Source organism: Humulus lupulus, chromosome 9, assembly GCF_963169125.1.
Source record: "Humulus lupulus chromosome 9, drHumLupu1.1, whole genome shotgun sequence".
Classification (NCBI taxonomy): domain Eukaryota; kingdom Viridiplantae; phylum Streptophyta; class Magnoliopsida; order Rosales; family Cannabaceae; genus Humulus; species Humulus lupulus.
Window position 1 is genome coordinate 184,020,624 of NC_084801.1, and position 19,128 is coordinate 184,039,751.

Genomic DNA, 19,128 nt, shown 5'->3' on the forward strand with positions numbered 1-19,128 from the left:
GAATCTTCATTCAATTTCAATTTCCATTGTTAATCCCAATACATCATATTAGCAAACACAATAGTTAAGCCAACATATAATCTAATAAGGGAGTGAGTTTTGTATAAATTATTGAAGAAATAAAATACTATAATTTATTATTTTGTGGTACTTTTAATTAGTGATACAAAAATAATAAGAGTAAACACGTAGGAAAATATTATTGGAGACATATATGTGGTATTTAATAAATTAATGAGATAGGATATGGGGCAAGATAAACTTGATGAGATAGTATGTAATTTACCTCACCTTATTACTCTTTTTAATTTTTAAAAATTTATAAATAAAATTATTTGTCAATTTATTATAAGGAAAAAACTAGAATAATTTTGGCTGATACATATTATAATTTGACTTTGACCCCGGTTGGGTAAGTTTTAAGGATTATCTTCTCTCTCAATAGAACTTTTGAAAAATTATTTTTTAAATTAGAATAATTTTCATAATTTATAGGGTTTATACTTTTTTAGACTCTGTGTTTTATTTCATTATCTGTTTGGACCCTGTGTTTTGACAAATTATTTTTTGGACCATGTGTTTTCTAAAATAGTTCAAATAGACCCCAAAAGCCGATTTTAATAAAAGTTTTTGAACTAAAATCACAAATAATTCTTCAAACTAACAACTCAGAATAAAAATACAGTCATTCTGCTTAACAACTGTTTGTTATACTCAATTTTTTGTTCATCAAAATAAGATTGAGAGGCTTATTTGAACCATTTTACAAATTACATGGTCCAAAAGATAATTTATCAAAATACAAGGTCCAAACATGTAATGAGGCAAAACAAATAATCTAAAAAGTATAAACCCTAATTTATAATTTACTTTTTTTATTGATGTCAGAACACTTTGAAAATAAAATTATATAATAGTTATCAAAACAGAATTTATTAGAATAAGCCTTAATTTTTATTTATTTTATAGTATTGCCTATAAGCAAAATAAACAAACCTTTTGTCCTAAAATGAAACTGCTTTATCCTTCTACTTATTACCAATTCATATATATTAGTAATTTTTTTTACTATGCAAAAATAAAAATAAAAAATCTTCAAAATTTGTAAATATAAGTAGCATATATAAAAACAATCTATACATACCTAATTTTTCAGTTATTTATATTTAAATAGTCATACTTAATGATTTTATGCATGGATATAAAATTTATAATTTATGTTTAATTTCCCATAAATATGTATATATATATATAAGTTCTGTTTTGGACACCCCATTCTGATATATTGACCAGCCAACCTCTACTTCTATTCTCTTCCCTTCTCTACCACTCAATAGCCATTTTAGTTTAAATGCTCAAACAGGGACGAAGAAAACATTCTACAAAGCTAAGATGAATCACATCCAGCGAATCGGTTATGATTTTCTCATAGCTTTTCTCTCAACCTCCGTACTCGTTCTCATCATCTTCCTCATATTCATCCTCGTCTGTCGAAAAAAGCCCATCCAATCCCAAGAAACACTCCCCACCAAGCTCACAGCCACGCCTTTTCCGTTGACCAACATTGACACAGCCACCGATGGCTTCAACCGCCGGAGAATCATCGGCGAGGGTCGCTTGGGGACCGTATACGCCGCCGTTTTGGACCACCAAGGAGAACTCATCGTTGCCGTGAAACGCATTCATCCCAGGCTTGTTCTGAGTAATGCCGGATTTGGATTCTCCGCAGTACTGAAGTCGCTCTCTTTGGCCCAACATCCGAACATAGTGCCGATCTTGGGGTTTTCCGAAGCACCGGGGGAGAGAATTGTGGTGTCTGAGTTCGTGGGCTCGGCGAGCTTGGATTTCTATCTGCACCAAAACCCAGATGGGGTTTCGCTCCTGGACTGGAGCCGGCGACTCAGGATAGCCGCCGGGGCGGCCAAGGGGCTCGAGTACTTGCACCAAGGGGTGGCGCCGAACATAGTTCATGGCTGCGTTAAAGCTTCGAACATTCTTATTGATGTGAATTTCTGTGCCAGGATTTGTGATTATGGGCTTGGCTTTTTGGGTCCCAGAGAGCGAAGAGGTCTAGTGGGACACGTGGACGATGAGTATTGGGCAGAACATACAGCTTGCAAAGAGAGTGACGTGTATGGATTCGGCGTCGTTTTGTTAGAGCTCTTGACTGGGAGACAATGTGAACAAGGTTTATTGGTTAAGTGGGGTTTGCCTTTGATCAAAGAGATGAGGTTTAATGAGTTGTTAGATCCAAGATTAGTGTTTCCTTCTGATGTTAAACCTTTTGTTCGGTTAGGTAAAGTTGCTTTGGCTTGTGCTGGTAATACCAGGAAGAACAGGCCTTCGATTGGTCAAGTGGCAGTTATTTTGAGTAACTTGGAGATTAGCTAGTAAGATCTTTTATATATTTTTTCATTGCTTTATCTTTAGAGTAATTATACATTTTGCACCAACTATATTTGCTTGTACATATCATTGTATGCTTGTTATTTTGATAGCTCATATACCTCATAGATAGATTTGGGATAGAAGAGATAGCTTGCACACTTAGGGGTGTTTGACTTTTGACCAACTTTGTATAGAAGTCAAAATTATTGAATTTTAATCGAGCATCGCTGTTAAGCAGCGTAATATATCCAACACTGCATAAAGTGACGACGTTAAATTAAAATATGTGAAATTCGATATTGAATTGCATTAATAACATTATGTTATCATATGGTGTTGGACACTTATACTATTTATTGTCATCGTAGCTAATATGTGTATGGGATATATTTGGAGGTGAAGTGGAAGAAGGAGAACGTTGAATGGAGAGGTTTAACAGTATAATTTTGTCTAATTTGGCTAGCCAATTCAGTGGATTTCCGTGTTGAAATGGGCAATACATAGTTTTATATTATTGAAAATTTGAAAGTGATACAATTGTACAACAATATGAGAGTGACAACTTCTAGTTTTTCCTTGTTTGATTCTTTAATTCTGTTAAATACTCTTTCTTTGCTATTGCATAATCAATTGACCGTACATTTGTCCACAAACCATTCATATATAAAACTATTGACTCATCATATATATTTGTCTATTTCATATATTCATTGCCGACCCTTTCTTTACTTATAAAAATTAATATTATATTTATTTTTAGAAAAATAAAATTTAGTTTATTTTGTAAAAAAAATTAAGAATTTATATTTTTTGAGTGGAGAATTTACACCTTAAGTAGTTTACAGAATAAGTGACATAATACGACTCTTTGGAAATCATCCATATATATTTGTTGATTCAACTTAGATTAATAATGAATATTATATTTAGTGAATAAGTGAAAGACTTAGTTTAATTTATGATTTAGAAAAAATGAAATTACATATAATATTATTTTAATTTGATGAGTTGGAAAACAAATAAGGTAAGAAATAAAATTGAAATTACTTAATATTCTTATATATATATATATATATTTTTATCTGTCTATTTCATATTTATGGCTGACCCTTTCTTTATATAGATTTGCTTGTACTTGTCATCAAGGTAATATATCTATATATCTATATTTATATTGTTCAAGTATGAAGATTTAACTATAATCCATAACATCATTTGGTTATTTGTAATGCAACTTGAAAACAAAATTTTCACCTTATTGTGTTAAATCAGCATTAATTTATTAACATATACATATATATATATATATAGATAATACAAGTCAAGGAAAAAAGTACAAAAATTGCTACTTGAATAGAAAATGTCAAAGATGCTAGTAGGTGTACCAACAACAGAGATGGTTTGGCAGCAAATCCATTTACAGATTTACTTACTCTCTGGTTATTTTATTCATTATTGTCTTAGAAAAAGCCTATTTAATATTCAATACTTTTTTTCAAAACCGAAGAAAAAAATGGTAAAGAAAAATCAAAGACTGCCGGCTGTGCAAGGCCCACAACAATCACAACGCGTTTTTTCTTTCATGGAAAATTGATAAGAGAAAATGCAGCTGAGGGAAACCTCTTTCCAAGTAACAGATGCTTTAAGAGAAAGTAATTTTGAGGAAAAATGAGTAGATGAATTCGTAGTTCTGGGATAAAAGAAGAACCCAAAAGCTTTCAATTTCTCGCCTAACTATTGGGAGAGGTGACGATTATTGGATTATGGTGTCTCACATGGAACAAGTGTAAGAATATTGAACAATTTATATGAATATGTATAGCTCTACTAATCATCAATTGATTTTTAGGTGGAGATTCATGATTTTTGTCATGATATTATACCATTGGTTGGTTGAGCTTTTAAAACAGAAGCCCAAAATCACTTTTGTTGCTGGTTGGGTAACTACTGAGTTTCAGCTTTTACCTTAATTTTTTTTTTTTAATAGAAGTCAATTTTAGTAGTTTTCTCATAAAGAACTTCCTGAAAAGCTAAATAGAGAAGTAGAAGCTCAGTCAAACAAGACATATATCTCTAGCTGCATGTAAACAAATAAAATAAATAAACAAGCTGAAAAATGATAAATGACCACTTGTAATCTAGTGATAAGTGTAAGATTGTTGAGTCATTTATAAGAATATAAGTAACTACACTAATCATAAATCTCACCGAAATAGATATCTCTCTAATCTTTACAAAGTTTCTTCTTGACTATCTTACTTTCTTTTTTTTTTTCTAAAGCAAAGATTGTTTTCTTATTTTCTTCTCTCTATATAAATTAACATACATGAATGTCTTTTATAATCAAAGGTTATTAATTTATTATCACTCTTTAATCAATGAATAACCATTTAACCATTTGAACCACTACTAAAGGAGGAATAACTTGTCAATACTATCATAAATTAGCACATTCAAGTCACTAAAATGACCATTCAAGTATTCAACCTATTGAGCATCATCACTGCATGGAGACCAAAAGAAACAATAAAAAGATTATGAAGATTCATATATATTGCAAGCTTAATTCCATACAAAATTGCATGTAACTCAGTAACAATTGGTTTAAGATAAAACATTGTTGAGGAATAAAATGGCAGTACATGCAGCGAGCCCAAATCAAATAAACTATGGCCCATCATAAAAGGTACATGTCCGAGCTAGGACAATAAGAAGAAAAAACCAAATTTCTTAACCAAGAGGTAACAAATGGGCAAAGTCATCTGATTAATTTAATTGATTTTATTAAGTCTTAGCTCTATATAGTATTACTAGGATTCATATATAATAGTTCAACTCTCAAAATTACAGTTTTAGATCATTAGAAATTATAATTGATAAAATCATCAATTGATTTAGTCATTACATAGGTTAAGACACTCAGCTAGTTGTTCATTATTAGAACTAATTAGAGTTAGATCTTAATGTCTATTAACCTCTCTAATTATAATTAAGCCTTATTAGAAAAATTGAGACGTTACACTTAGATTATTTATCATGGTCGCAATCCCATCTCTTCTACCAAAGTTGAGTATCAATCTGTTGTTGCTACTGCAGTTGAGCTTCATTGGATTTATCCATTTAAATTGAACTTGGCGTTGTTTCTCATCAATCGGTCATTGTGACAATGTAGGTGCCACCAATCTACATGGCCGACTCTAAACTTTAGGGGACCCAATGTAAAATATGATATTTTTATTAATAAAAAATTATATATAAATTGATATTTTTCAAAATTGGGGGCCTTTTTACATAGAAAATTAATGGCATTTTTAAAAAATTGGGCCTTTTTAATTTTGGGCCCTCGGTACAGGCCCGATCCACCAATGCCCAGAGCCGACCTTGCCAATCTATTCTCTAATCCTGTATTTCTCGAATGATCATTTACAAGTCAAAATCTTTGTCGTGCAAGAAGCGTTGAATGGAGTGGTTAATTTGAACTCTCTAATTTTATGTACGAAAGTGATTCTAGTATTGTAATGAATGTTGTTAACTCTCCTTGTGATAATTCTTATATTAGCTTTATTATTCAAGATGTTAGCAACTTATTAATAAATAAAAATTTGTTTATATTTAGTTATGATTGTTTTTGGTTTGGAAAACCTATATATATTCTAGCAGTATTTCTATTGTAGTCGCTGCTTATTATGATTAGCTTCCCCTTCTCATTTCAAATATATATGCTTCAACATCAATATAACTCATATTATCAACAAAACAAAGTGTTGCTAACACATCTATCACTAAGCTCAAATGCAAATATACAAAACAATTTATCATAAACAACTTTAAGAAAAAACATAGCAAAATAAAAAATAATAATAAATATCATAATTACTAAAACAAAGTTACTTGAGGAAGAAAATAAAATGACAAAGTGAGAGAGAGCTAGGGAGGGAAGATTAAAGTGGATCGAAAGGTTATATATAGAATAAAGATGGATTAAGAAAAAGTAATAAAATGAAAAATAAAAAATACCAAGCAAATTATACAAAGAAAAGTTAAAATGATGCACTAGAGAATAGAAATAGAGGCAAATTATACAAATTATATGTTTGATTACTTTTATCGAGTGCCATGTAACAAAATATGAATGCAGATATGTTGATGCATAAGACACATTAGTATAAAAATAATAATTTCTAAGTGTAGAAAATTTGGCATCCAAATGGGGTACCAAAATTTACAATCCTACATTGACCCCTTTAATATTGACTTGGCTCAAATCTAATAATATTTCTCCACCAATATTTGTCTTTAATTTTTAGCAGTCCTTTATTTTATTTTATTTTTTTGATAAAATACCATTTTTTGATAAAATATTTTCTATTATAAGATCAATTATTGGGTCGTTAATGATGCGATAAGTTTAGAGAAGCGGAGAAAGTGATCGAGGAACTGAGAATGAAATATTATATTTGAATTTTTTTTTTTACCAAAATTAGGTATAAGGTACTATTTTATCCATTTTGTAAAACACAATATCCAAATTGTCATTTAACAAACACACAAAAACTGATCGCGTATTTGTAAAAAACATAAGGACCAAACTAGTATTTTCCCTTTTCGTTACATGCCACTAAAAGCAAAGTTTACACATTTGCTAGTGTGTTACAACAAATAATTAAGTAAAAGGTGTCTATGTAAGTGCTTGAAACATCAACAAAAGTTGTTTAATTAGTTTTAAATCTTTTTATTTTTTGTTGACATGTGTTTGCAAAATACGTCAATAAAGGGTGTCAATGTCGATGTGTTTCTTATAGTGCCTTGAAATACTTAAATTTGTAGTCGAAAACCAATGTGATGTGTTGTTACCATGTCAATTGACGCTTAAGGAATCTAGATGCTTTATCTCAAACTCTCTTTATATAAGTCATTTTGTACAACTTTCTTTCTTTCTTTTGTTGTCATTTTTTTGTAACTATACTATGTTAAATGCATATATAATAATAGTAGTGAATTTACCATATGTTGTTTTTTTCCAAAATTATATGTGGGTATTAATCACTTTCCTGCTAACCAAAAGTTTCATTGAGTTTGTGAATTTTCCTCAAACTTTATTTTGAAGGTTATTTTTTTTAATCACATATTATGTTATGAATTGGTAAAATGTGTTCAATGCTCAAGTCAAATTTTTATTTCTAAAATTTAAATAAAATAATCTATTTACCTCAAGAAATTACTAAAATCAAATTAACAAATTATAGAAATGTTAATTAAAACAAAAACTATAAAAAAACTCATATTAAAAAAAATTAAGAATTTAATATTTTTTTATGATGAATTAAATCAAAAACTAAGATGAATATTGGGTTATTGGCGGCAAAACTCCCAATTTTTTAAAATTAATTTTCGTTGTTTTGTTTTACTTAACATTTAAATAATTTGTTGATTAGATTTTAATAATTTTTTGAAATGAATAAATTATTTTATTTAATTTTTTCCAACTAAAATTTTAGTTAGGCATTAAAATACAACAAAACAAACTATGTAGATATTTATGACGCAAATTTCTCAAAAGTGAATATTACCGTCAATTGGGTGTTGCCATGTATGCCACTTGACGCACTTAACAGCCGAGGAACCAACGTCTGCACCAAATGTATAACGATATAAATTTTTGCTGCCAAAAAAATTACATAAGAAATTAAGTGCAACAAAATGAACTACATAATAAGTACAACACTTACACAATGAGTACTCAAGTGAGAGTACTCGAGTGAAAGTACTCAAATAAAGTAACGATTCCTTAACAAAATAATGAAACTACGCAAATGATTTATGTGAGCATGCAAATAAAACTAGGATTTAAGCGGTTCAACCACAAAAGCTTACATCTAATAAGATACTACAACAAAATATGGGTTTTATGACTTTATTTGGGAGACATTGAAAGTCTACAATGTCTCCCAATTGGGAAGACGTTGTAAACGGGGTAATTGTAGGTATATATCTCACGTCTCCCAATGAGAGAGGTGAGAGACTTCACATGTCTCCCAGTGGGAGAGGTTGAAAGTCAGACTTTCAACCTCTCCCACTGGGAGACGTGGGAAGTCTCTCACCTCTCCAAATGGGATACATTGAAAGTCCCTTGGAGACGTGGGACACATGGGACGTCTCCCATTGGGAGACATTAAATGTCCTCCTTATACATCCAACGTCTCCCAATGGGAGATGTGCCACGTGTCCTACGTCTCCCAGTGGGAGACGTTGGATGTCCCCCTGGCCACGTATCCAGCACATTTCAACGTCTTCCACCGTTTTTAATGTATTCCAATTATAGCCATTAATAAAAACTTTTAATGTCTCCCACCAACAGATATTTAAAATCCTCCCAGTGGGAGACGTTGGATGTCCCCCTGGCCACATATCCAGTACATTTCAACGTCTTCCACCGTTTTTAATGTATTCCAATTGTAGCGATTACTAAAAACTTTCAATGTCTCCCACCAAAAGATATTTAAAATCTCTCATAAGTTTTAATGTCTTACACCAATGGTGTAAGACATTGTAAAGAGTCATTGTATATCCAATATTTTATAGTCAGAGTATAATTTGCTATAAACCTTTGTTTAGAATCAAGGCCTACTTAGTTATAGGTTCATAGGTGACTGGTATAAGACATAGCCACTAATATAGTTGTTACAATATTTGTTTATTTGTTACAATAATGTTATATATAAGAGTGTATAAAATACCTAAATGTACTACAAAATAATATTTAAGACATTTTATACCATAGGCAACAATTGAATAGTTGTTTTTTTTATTGGTTTCCCTTTGTGTGTTACCTATTTGCCAAAACAAGCATGTCACACCTTTTTTATAAGACAATATCTTAGATATCCGAGGACACTTACCACTACAAATATAGGGTTTCTTTGTATTTTTTTTTTCAATTTAAAATAAAAAGCGCAGAGAAAATAATTGAAGGACTCTTGGGAACTATGTTACTGCGGTTTTTAAAAAAGCGCAATGTAAAGTAGGAAATGTGGGAAGTGGAAACTTTTTCTCTGCGATTTTCTTAAAAAAAGCGCAGAGAAAAGTTGCACTACTTTTTTCCGCGGTTTTTTAAGAAAACCGCAGAGAAAAGTATTGTAATTTTTCAAAACATTGATGTAACGCCCTGGTTACCCCAGAACAGTTACGGTGAACGGTGAACCGGAAATTTGACTCGCTACCCGAGTCCTTTGGTTAAAAACGTGATCTAAGTGTTATTATTAGGTTAAGCTGGAAAACTAGTAAAAGGAAAGGGTACATTTCATTAAGTAAATAAACTGCTCATGAGTCTTTCAAAATGTTTACGAGTAGTTTGTAACACAAAAGAGGTCGCTACTGTTTTAAATTTACAATCCCCGCCGGCCTAAGCGGCAAAAATAGGGTAAACCCCTAGTCCCTCTGAGAACTCCCTGACCGTGGTGGTCAAGCGGCCCACTATGTACACAACATCGCCCAAGCTCTCCACTCAGGGTTGGGTGAGCTTCTCTTTCCCTTTACCTGCACCACAAAGCACTCATGAGCCAAGGCCCAGCAAGAAAACACAATAAAGCATGATATATTATCAACAACGATCATAATAACCATTCAGGACTATCAGTCCAAACAAATAGGTGACAATAGCCAAAAGCCACAATAGTGAGCATAGCTCCCTCTAGCCATGTGGCGATAGGGTTTCTAGGGCTAAACTGATAAGTGATTCTTTCATAAGTTTGATCAGGACAGGTGCATGGTGAATGGTCACCAACATAACCTTCCTCTCGACTCTAGAGTCGTAACTATGGACAACGTCCCCTAGCCATGTGACAAACAGTCAACGGGGTCATATACCTTGGCTATAAACATCTGGTCTTAGACCAGGCAAGCGCTTATAAGTTCTTCGACCTTAGGGTCGGTCCCGCATTAATGCCATGGAGCCATTCCATGCGTGTTCATCGACTTTAGGGTCGGTCCCTGACTAGTCAGTGCCATAAACAAGTAATCAGCGTTCACTAGCATTTAATATGCAATCCATGTCCACATATATCAACCAACATGCCTCAATATCAAACCATGGATGTCATATATCCATACAGGGTGCAACTGTATTCTTACACTGTTTCCTTACCTCTGGTTCGAGTGAGAATTATGATATGGACGACCCCTGAGAACGATCGATCTTTTAGTTCCTTAGCGGTTACCTAATCACAACCAATTATAACCTCCATTAATGAGAATCCACAATAATAGGGTCTTAACCTAAGCACCACTCTCGGGACCTCGAAACATGCCCACACTGTGAGTAGATTCGATCCCGAGCCTTAAGGATTGAAACCCCAAGTCAAAAACCCTTAAAAACACTCAAAATGGGGCTTAGAAGGAACAGGGTAGCGCCCCAGCGCTATACTCAGAACCACCCAAGTGCTAGAAAGCCTCCTGAGGAGCGCTGTAGCGCCCTAGGGTGGGCGCTATAGTGCTACCTCCAGACCCAAACTCCCCTGAACCGACCTTCTTCAACTCCTTCGATTCTAACTCGATTTCCAAGCTTCCAAACCCTATTCTTGATGCCAAATGAACCCAAAAACCATCCTAACACACCCCAAACATCACAAGCATGGGAACCCTAGCCAAAACTCCCAACAAAACCAATAATTCACCCTAGAAACCTCAGCTGCTAAACAGAACCAGAACAAGGCAAACCAGAGAAAACCATGGTTAAAAACTTACCCAAAGCTCAGCTTATGATGGTCTTCAATGATGGAACACACTCCCAAACTCCCAAGGCTTGCTTCCCAGGCTTGAATCCTCAAAATTGGTTCAAAAACCACAAAGAAAAGTGAAGAGAAAAAGGTACGAGAGAACTCTTTTGCATACTCTGTTTTTTCCACCATCTTCTTCAGCTATCAAAGGATATATCTATCCTAGGGGTGAAATGTCCATTTTACCCCTAGGTCAATTAATACTTTCTAAAGGCTCCCAAGGGCATATTTGGTACTTCCCTCCTACCTCGTTAATCATAATTAACGCTCTCCAATTCCCGTTATTCTCAATATTCTCAAATACCAATAATTCACATCCCGTTACCCTATAACTCCCAGTAACGCTCTAACCACTAAAATCACCCCGAGACTCAACCCAAGCCCCGACACTTAAACCTGTTGTGACTAACCGCTAATCAATATTCTACGATCGTCTCATGCCAAATAGCTCGAACAAACCCACATTATAATGTGGTCTCAACACATATCATCAACACGCATACAATTATGCAATTATACTCTCAACGAGCCAAATAACCATTACACCCCTGTAAACAAATGCGGACTCACATGCATGCATTTAACATCATATTATAATATAATTGATAAGTATATTTTTGTATAAAGTTTACCTTTCTACTTATCAGATTTTGTGTTCATAAGTAGTGTGTTTGGGGATAGCTAGAATCGTTTTGTTAATTTGATTCATTTAATCTAAATTATTATTTTTAAGGATAATTGTATATTTTTGATGATTTTTGGTTGAATGATGATTTTGTAGGATTCTAACCATTGGAGTAAAGTGTTAAAGAGGAGAAAAATCGAGAAAAGAACAAAAGTACAGAAATCTGAAAGCTTGCCGCTACAGGGAAAAGTCCCTGCCGCTACGAGGGAAATCAGAAAGGTCCTTGCCGCTACAGAGAAAAGTCCCTGCCGCTACAAGAGAAACAGAGAGTCTCGTGCCGCGGCAAGGAAAGTTGCATACCGCGGCACGAAAAGCCCATATCGCATATCTGAAGCCTCGTGCCGCGGCAAGGAAATATGGATGCCGCGGCACGCGTTAAAATTCAAATCCAAATTCGATTTTTCTTAATTTTTAGACGGGAAATAAAAGGGGGATTAGGTCATATTCGTGAATTAAGTTTTAGATACACGATTTTAGAGGGAGGAACACAGAGAGAGCGGAGGAGAAGAAGGAGGATCGCATTCAACCTTTTCAATAGTTTTCTTCTTCTCTAAACTCTTTTATTCTTTGATTCTGGTTATGTTTTTAATCATGATTGTTGGCTAAGTTTCTTTTAGGTTAAGGGTTATTCAAAACCCAGACATGAATGTTTGATTTGAGATGTGAATATTGTTCTTGATTTCCATAATGTTAAATTGCTTCTATTCTTCTATGCCTATTGTATGAAATATTGTGATTCCTTGTTAGGGTGTACAACTAATTAGGGCTTGCATTATTTACTGTCATCTTAGAATTTCTATTCACCTAATAGTTTAGGATTCTAAGTGTTTGTGATAAATTGCAATTGATGATGTGGTCAAAAACATTGTTGATTGTGATGAAGAATAGAACCTAGGTTAAATGAATTAAATGCTTCATTGATTTATTGCCTAGATTAACCTATCTCCACTGTTGTTAATGCTTTTACTAAATTAAATGAATCGTATGCTTAATAGGTTTGTTGTTTGGTAAAAAGAATTAATTATTGAGCGCTTAGCCGTAATTGATTGTGATAGGGAGATTGAGATAATTGACTGCTTAAGCGTTATCTGTAGGGTTAATAGTTTAATTGGGAATCGGAATAATATTCATTATTGATATAATTGCATGACGGTCTGAGGTGGAGAATAATTCTTAACCATCTTTAAAATCGTTGTTAATCTCTTCTTGCTATCAATTGTTTTCTTAATTTTTGCTTTTACTTTTACTTTCCAAAACCACCCTTTCCAATTTAACTTTGTTAAGCTTTTGTGAATAATAAACTGAATATAGTTCCCTTGGGTTCGACCTCTATTTGCCGTTATACTAAATAATTGGTTTGAGAGTAAATAAAATATTTGTTAAATTTGGTACGCAATACGACACGCATCAAATTTTTGGCGCCGTTGCCGGGGAACTATTTAATTCTTTTTATTATTCATATTGGTTTACGCTTACTAACTTGATTTCTCTTGGCATCTCAGAGTTATATGTCTGGCGAAGACACTCAGAATAGGTTGGAGGCAATCAAACAGTATCTTGCTACTTCATCTTCTTCTCGGACTTCGCGGACTATTACTGATAATCCACTCTTTCAACGTCTTGCTCATCAAGTGGATCCTGTGAAAGTGCCCTTACCATCTCACGACTCAGATTCAGACGATTCTATTACATCTTACAGAGATATGGCACAAAATAGGACGTTGAAAGAGTTGGCTGCGCCAGATATTGATCAACAACCGCTTTGCATTCAATATGCACCTCTTGATGTGAATTTTGAGCTTAAGTCGGGCCTCATTCATCTATTGCCATCGTTCCATGGGCTGCCTGGTGAGGATCCGAATAATCATCTCAAGGAGTTCCATATTGTATGCTCCAGTATGAAGCCAGCCTCAGTGACAGAAGAACAAATAAAACTCCGAGCTTTTCCTTTCTCTCTAAAGGATTCAGCAAAGGAGTGGCTGTATTATCTCCCCCCTGGTACTGTGGAGACCTGGAACACTATGAAGACCTTGTTTTTGGAGCGGTATTTTCCAGCGTCTAAAGTGGGGAGTATAAGGAAAGAAATTTGTGGCATCAGGCAGGCTGTGGGAGAATCACTCTACGATTACTGGGAGCGCTTTAAGCGGTTGTGTGCTAGTTGTCCTCACCATCAGATCAGTGAGCAACTATTGATTCAATATTTCTATGAGGGATTACTGCCGTTGGACAGAAGTATGATTGATGCAGCCAGTGGAGGGGCACTAGTGGACAAGACTCCTGCAGCAGCCAGGAGCTTGATTTCTAATATGGCAGCTAATTCCCAACAGTTTGGTATTCGCCAGGAGCATATGTCAACTTCAAGAAGGGTTAACGAGGTGCAAACTACTGTTGATAATCAACTTGGTCAACAGATAGCTCAATTGACTTCAGTGGTACAACAACTAGCTTTGGGCGAACAGGTGCGGCCATGTGGAATCTGTCAAGTAGTGGGGCACCCTACTGATACGTGCCCCACTCTAGTCGAGGGAGAAACTGAGGGTGTTAACGCTGTAGGAAATTTTCCTGGTCAATTACGTCAGATGTATTATGAACCATTTTCACAAACCTATAATCCTGGCTGGCGTGATCATCCAAACCTTCGATATGGGAATCAACAACAACTAGCTCCACAACCAACAGCAGCAAGACCACCTGGTTTCACTACACAACAGAGGTCTCCAAATAATTATGCACCTAGACCATCACAACCACCGCAGGCTGCTCCACCACCAAATGCTAAACCTTCTACTGAGGATTTAATCAATGCTCTTGCCACAAATACTCTTCAATTTCAGCAAACCACCCAAGCTTCCATCAAGAGTTTGGAGAATCAGGTGGGACAATTAGCGGCATCATATAACCGGTTGGAGGCTCATCTGTCAAATAAATTGCCTTCACAACCTGAGATGAATCCCAAAGAGAATGCTAGTGCAGTAACTTTGCGTAGTGGGACGCAATATGATCCACCTAATCCGCCAGTGCCCAGTACATTGTCATCCAAGCCACAAGTTGATTGCTCAGTCAATGATGATGTTCCACCAAAGCCAACCACCCCTACACAACTCAGGCCTAAGCCTACTATTGTCATTCCACCTCCATTCCCAAGCAGACTGAAAAAGACAAAAAAGGAAGAGGTTGACAAGGAGATTCTTGATACATTCCGAAAGGTAGAAGTGAATATTCCTCTTCTTGACGCTATTAAACAAGTGCCGCGCTATGCCAAGTTCCTGAAAGAGTTGTGCACTAATAAGCGTAAGTTGAGGGGTAATGAAAAAGTTAGTGTGGGGGAGAATGTTTCCGCAGTTCTACAAAAGAAGCTTCCACCAAAGTGTAAGGATCCTGGTACTTTTACTATCCCTTGCACTATTGGGAATAAAAGAATTGAGCGGTGTATGTTGGATTTGGGAGCCTCTATCAATGTCATGCCATTCTCCATTTATGCTTCATTGAATCTCGGTCCACTTGAAGAAACGGGGGTGATTATTCAACTTGCTGATAGGTCGAATGCTTATCCCAGGGGTGTAATAGAAGATGTTTTAGTTCAAGTTAATGAATTGGTGTTTCCAGCTGATTTTTATGTTCTTGATATGGAAGATGAATCTATTCCATGCTCCACTCCAATTTTGTTGGGAAGGCCATTCATGAAAACTGCGAGAACTAAAATTGATGTGCATGACGGTACGTTGACCATGGAATTTGATGGGGAAACTATTCGATTTAATATTTTTGAAGCTATGAGATATCCAAGTGATGTGCACGCTGTTTACTCTATTGATGTGTTGGATAGTCTTTCTCAACGAGTTTTAGATTTGCATAGTGAAGATGATTTGGAGGTTGTGTTGAGGGAGCATCTTGTGTTGACCGATGAAGATTTGTCTCATGAGATCATGGATGTCATAACCACACTCAATAGTGGTTTTGACAAGACTTTTAAGAAGGTTGCATTTCTTGATTTGCCGATTTCTAATGATAAATTGCAGCCATCAATTATTCAAGCTCCTACACTTGAATTGAAGCCTCTTCCGGAGCATCTCAAATATGTTTACTTGGGGAAGAACGAGACACTTCCTGTTATAATTGCAAGAAATCTTAACCAAGGCCAAGAAGACAAATTAATGAGAGTACTCCGAGAGTATAAAACAGCCATTGGTTGGTCTATAGCGGATATTAAGGGGATTAGCCCTTCCATGTGCATGCACCGAATCTTACTTGAAGAAGGGTTTAAGCCAACACGTGAGGCGCAACGGAGATTAAACCCACCAATGATGGAAGTTGTGAAGAAGGAGATTCTGAAGCTCCTTAGTGTGGGTGTGATTTACCCAATCTCTGACAGTAAATGGGTGAGTCCAGTTCAAGTGGTACCCAAGAAGTCTGGCATTACTGTGGTGAAGAATAATGAGAATGAGTTGGTTCCAACTCGAGTTCAAACAGGGTGGCGGGTGTGTATTGATTACCGCAAGCTAAATTCGACAACTCGAAAGGATCACTTCCCCCTACCATTCATTGATCAGATGCTCGAGAGATTGGCTGGCCACCCCTATTACTGTTTCTTAGATGGTTATTCGGGGTATAATCAGATTGTCATAGCCCCAGAAGATCAGGAGAAGACGACTTTCACATGTCCCTTTGGCACATTTGCTTTTCGGAGAATGCCATTCGGTTTATGCAACGCTCCTGCTACATTTCAGAGATGTATGGTTAGTATCTTTTCAGATTACATTGAGAGCATTATTGAGGTATTCATGGATGATTTCAGTGTATATGGCGATTCATTTGATAAATGCTTGCATAATCTTACTTTGGTTCTCAAACGCTGCATTGAGACCAATCTAGTTTTGAATTGGGAGAAATGCCATTTTATGGTACAGCAGGGGATTGTTTTGGGACATGTTATCTCAGAAAAAGGAATTGAAGTGGACAAGGCCAAAGTTGATCTCATTCGGTCTTTACCACCTCCATCTAGTGTCAAGGAAATACGGTCGTTTCTTGGTCATGCGGGTTTCTATCGACGATTTATAAAGGACTTCTCTAAAATCTCTACGCCACTGTGCAAGCTCCTCCAAAAGGATGTTAAGTTTGAGTTTGATGAGAAGTGTCTACTGGCCTTTAATATATTGAAAGAATCTTTGACTACAGCTCCTATTATCCAGCCACCGAATTGGGAGTTGCCTTTTGAGCTTATGTGTGACGCTAGTGATTATGCAGTGGGTGCAGTCCTAGGGCAGCGGGTTGGTAAGCTTCCTCATGTGATTTACTATGCTTCTAGAACTCTAAATGATGCACAGTTAAATTACTCTACCACTGAGAAGGAACTATTGGCGGTTATCTATGCTTTGGAGAAGTTCCGTTCTTATTTGATTGGGACGAAAGTAATCATATATACCGACCATGCTGCTCTTAAATATTTGCTAGCAAAGAAGGAGGCAAAACCAAGACTTATTCGGTGGATTTTATTGTTACAAGAGTTTGACTTGGAGATAAAAGATAAAAGCGGCTCGGAAAATCTAGTGGCTGATCACTTGAGTCGGTTGATTCGGGAGGAGGAGTTCTTACCATTGCATGAGCGGTTTCCAGATGAGCAACTCCTTGCCATGCAAGAAGTTATTCCTTGGTATGCCGACATTGTAAACTACCTTGCTTCAAAGGAGTTACCAAGTGATCTCACACAAGCACAACGGAACAAGATTAAGCATGATGCTCGCCACTATATATGGGATGAACCTTATCTTTGGAAGTATTGTACTGATCAAATCATTCGTAGATGTGTACCGGAATCTGAATTTCGTTCCATCCTTGCTTTTTGTCATGCTTATGCTTGTGGTGGACACTTTGGACCTAAGAGGACAGCTCGTAAGATATTTGACAGCGGTTTCTATTGGCCCACAATTTTCAAAGATGCTTATGCTTATTGTAAGGCATGTGATCGTTGTCAACGAGTGGGTAACATAACGGCCAAGGATCAAATGCCTCAAACTCCCATTTTAATTCTTGAAATCTTTGATGTTTGGGGTATGGATTTCATGGGACCATTCCCATCCTCTTTCGGCTATGAATATATTTTATTGGCGGTAGACTATGTGTCTAAATGGGTGGAAGCGATTGCAACTAGAACGGACAATTCAAAAACAGTAGTGGATTTCATTCGCTCTAACATTTTTGTGCGTTTTGGTACACCTAAGGCTATACTTAGTGATCGAGGCACTCATTTTTGCAACAAGAGTATAGAAGCATTGTTTCGACGCTATAGTGTAACTCACAAGGTGACAGCTGCTTATCATCCACAAGCCAACGGGCAAGCGGAGGTTTCTAATCGTGAAATCAAATTGATCCTTGAGAAAACTGTAAATTCAAACCGGAAAGATTGGAGTACAAGGCTTGATGATGCCTTGTGGGCGTATCGAACGGCATATAAAACACCTATCGGTATGTCACCTTATCGGTTGGTGTATGGTAAACCTTGCCATCTACCGGTGGAGCTAGAGCATAAGGCGTGGTGGGCTGTAAAGAAGTGTAACTTGGACACGGTTGCTGTAGGACAACAAAGAATGCTTCAATTGCATGAGTTAGAAGAAATACGCAATGAAGCATATGAGAGCGCGAAAATCTATAAGGAGAAAACCAAAGCTTTTCATGACAAACATATTCTCCGGAAGAGCTTTGTGGAAGGTCAGAAAGTCCTCATGTATCACTCTCGCCTTAAACTCTTTCCTGGGAAGTTGAAGTCTCGCTGGTTAGGTCCGTTCATTGTTACTAAGGTTTTTCCTCATGGAGCGGTCGAAGTTGTAAGCCCAAGCACGGGGAAGTCTTTCAAGGTGAATGGCCAGCGACTGAAGCCTTATTATGAGTCAATGGCCAAGGAGGAGCAAGTTCATGTGATGTACCTTGAAGACCCAGTTTATGTTGATGAAGATTGAAGTTCTGAGTCGAGCTAGCGACGTTAAACGTAGCCATCTTTATTGTTTTCAGTTTTAGTTATTTTCTTTATTTTTATTTTTATTTTTAAGTTAAACATTTAGTTTTTTTTTCAATTTTTTTTTCTGTACTCTGATTCTCTCTTTAAACCGTGAAAAACGTGAAAAAAAAAAAAAAAAAAAAGAAGTAAGAAAATGCAGAAAAAGGCACCATGCCGCGGCACATAAAAGCCTTGCCGCGGCACGATACGAAGGCCCGAACCCGAGACCACTGTGTCGCGGCACAGAAAATTTCCTGCCGCGGCACGTTATGCACATCCCCCAGGCCAAG

The 19,128-nt window shown here is 36.0% G+C and overlaps 2 protein-coding genes across 2 annotated transcripts; both read left to right on the forward strand.

Moving 5' to 3' along the window:
• Nucleotides 1-1,256: 1,256 nt before the first annotated feature.
• LOC133801560 (serine/threonine-protein kinase-like protein ACR4) lies at nt 1,257-2,974 on the forward strand. The gene is made up of 2 exons (XM_062239803.1): nt 1,257-2,390; nt 2,757-2,974. Exons 1-2 carry the CDS (start codon nt 1,393-1,395, stop codon nt 2,758-2,760), a joined length of 1,002 nt encoding a protein of 333 aa, XP_062095787.1. The 5' UTR covers nt 1,257-1,392; the 3' UTR covers nt 2,761-2,974.
• A 10,311-nt stretch (nt 2,975-13,285) lies between these two features.
• On the forward strand, nt 13,286-18,800 carry LOC133800422 (uncharacterized). The gene is made up of 2 exons (XM_062238380.1): nt 13,286-17,895; nt 18,172-18,800. Exons 1-2 carry the CDS (start codon nt 13,356-13,358, stop codon nt 18,798-18,800), a joined length of 5,169 nt encoding a protein of 1,722 aa, XP_062094364.1. The 5' UTR covers nt 13,286-13,355.
• The last annotated feature ends 328 nt before the right edge of the window (nt 18,801-19,128 follow it).

Bases quoted from the DNA above. Each gene is read 5' to 3' on its own strand.
- LOC133801560 (XM_062239803.1), top strand. From the start codon at position 1,393: ATGAATCACATCCAGCGAATCGGTTATGATTTTCTCATAGCTTTTCTC.
- LOC133800422 (XM_062238380.1), top strand. From the start codon at position 13,356: ATGTCTGGCGAAGACACTCAGAATAGGTTGGAGGCAATCAAACAGTAT. The intron at 17,896-18,171 runs GTATGGATTTCA...ATCATCCACAAG, and splicing joins TGAAATCTTTGATGTTTGGG to CCAACGGGCAAGCGGAGGTT.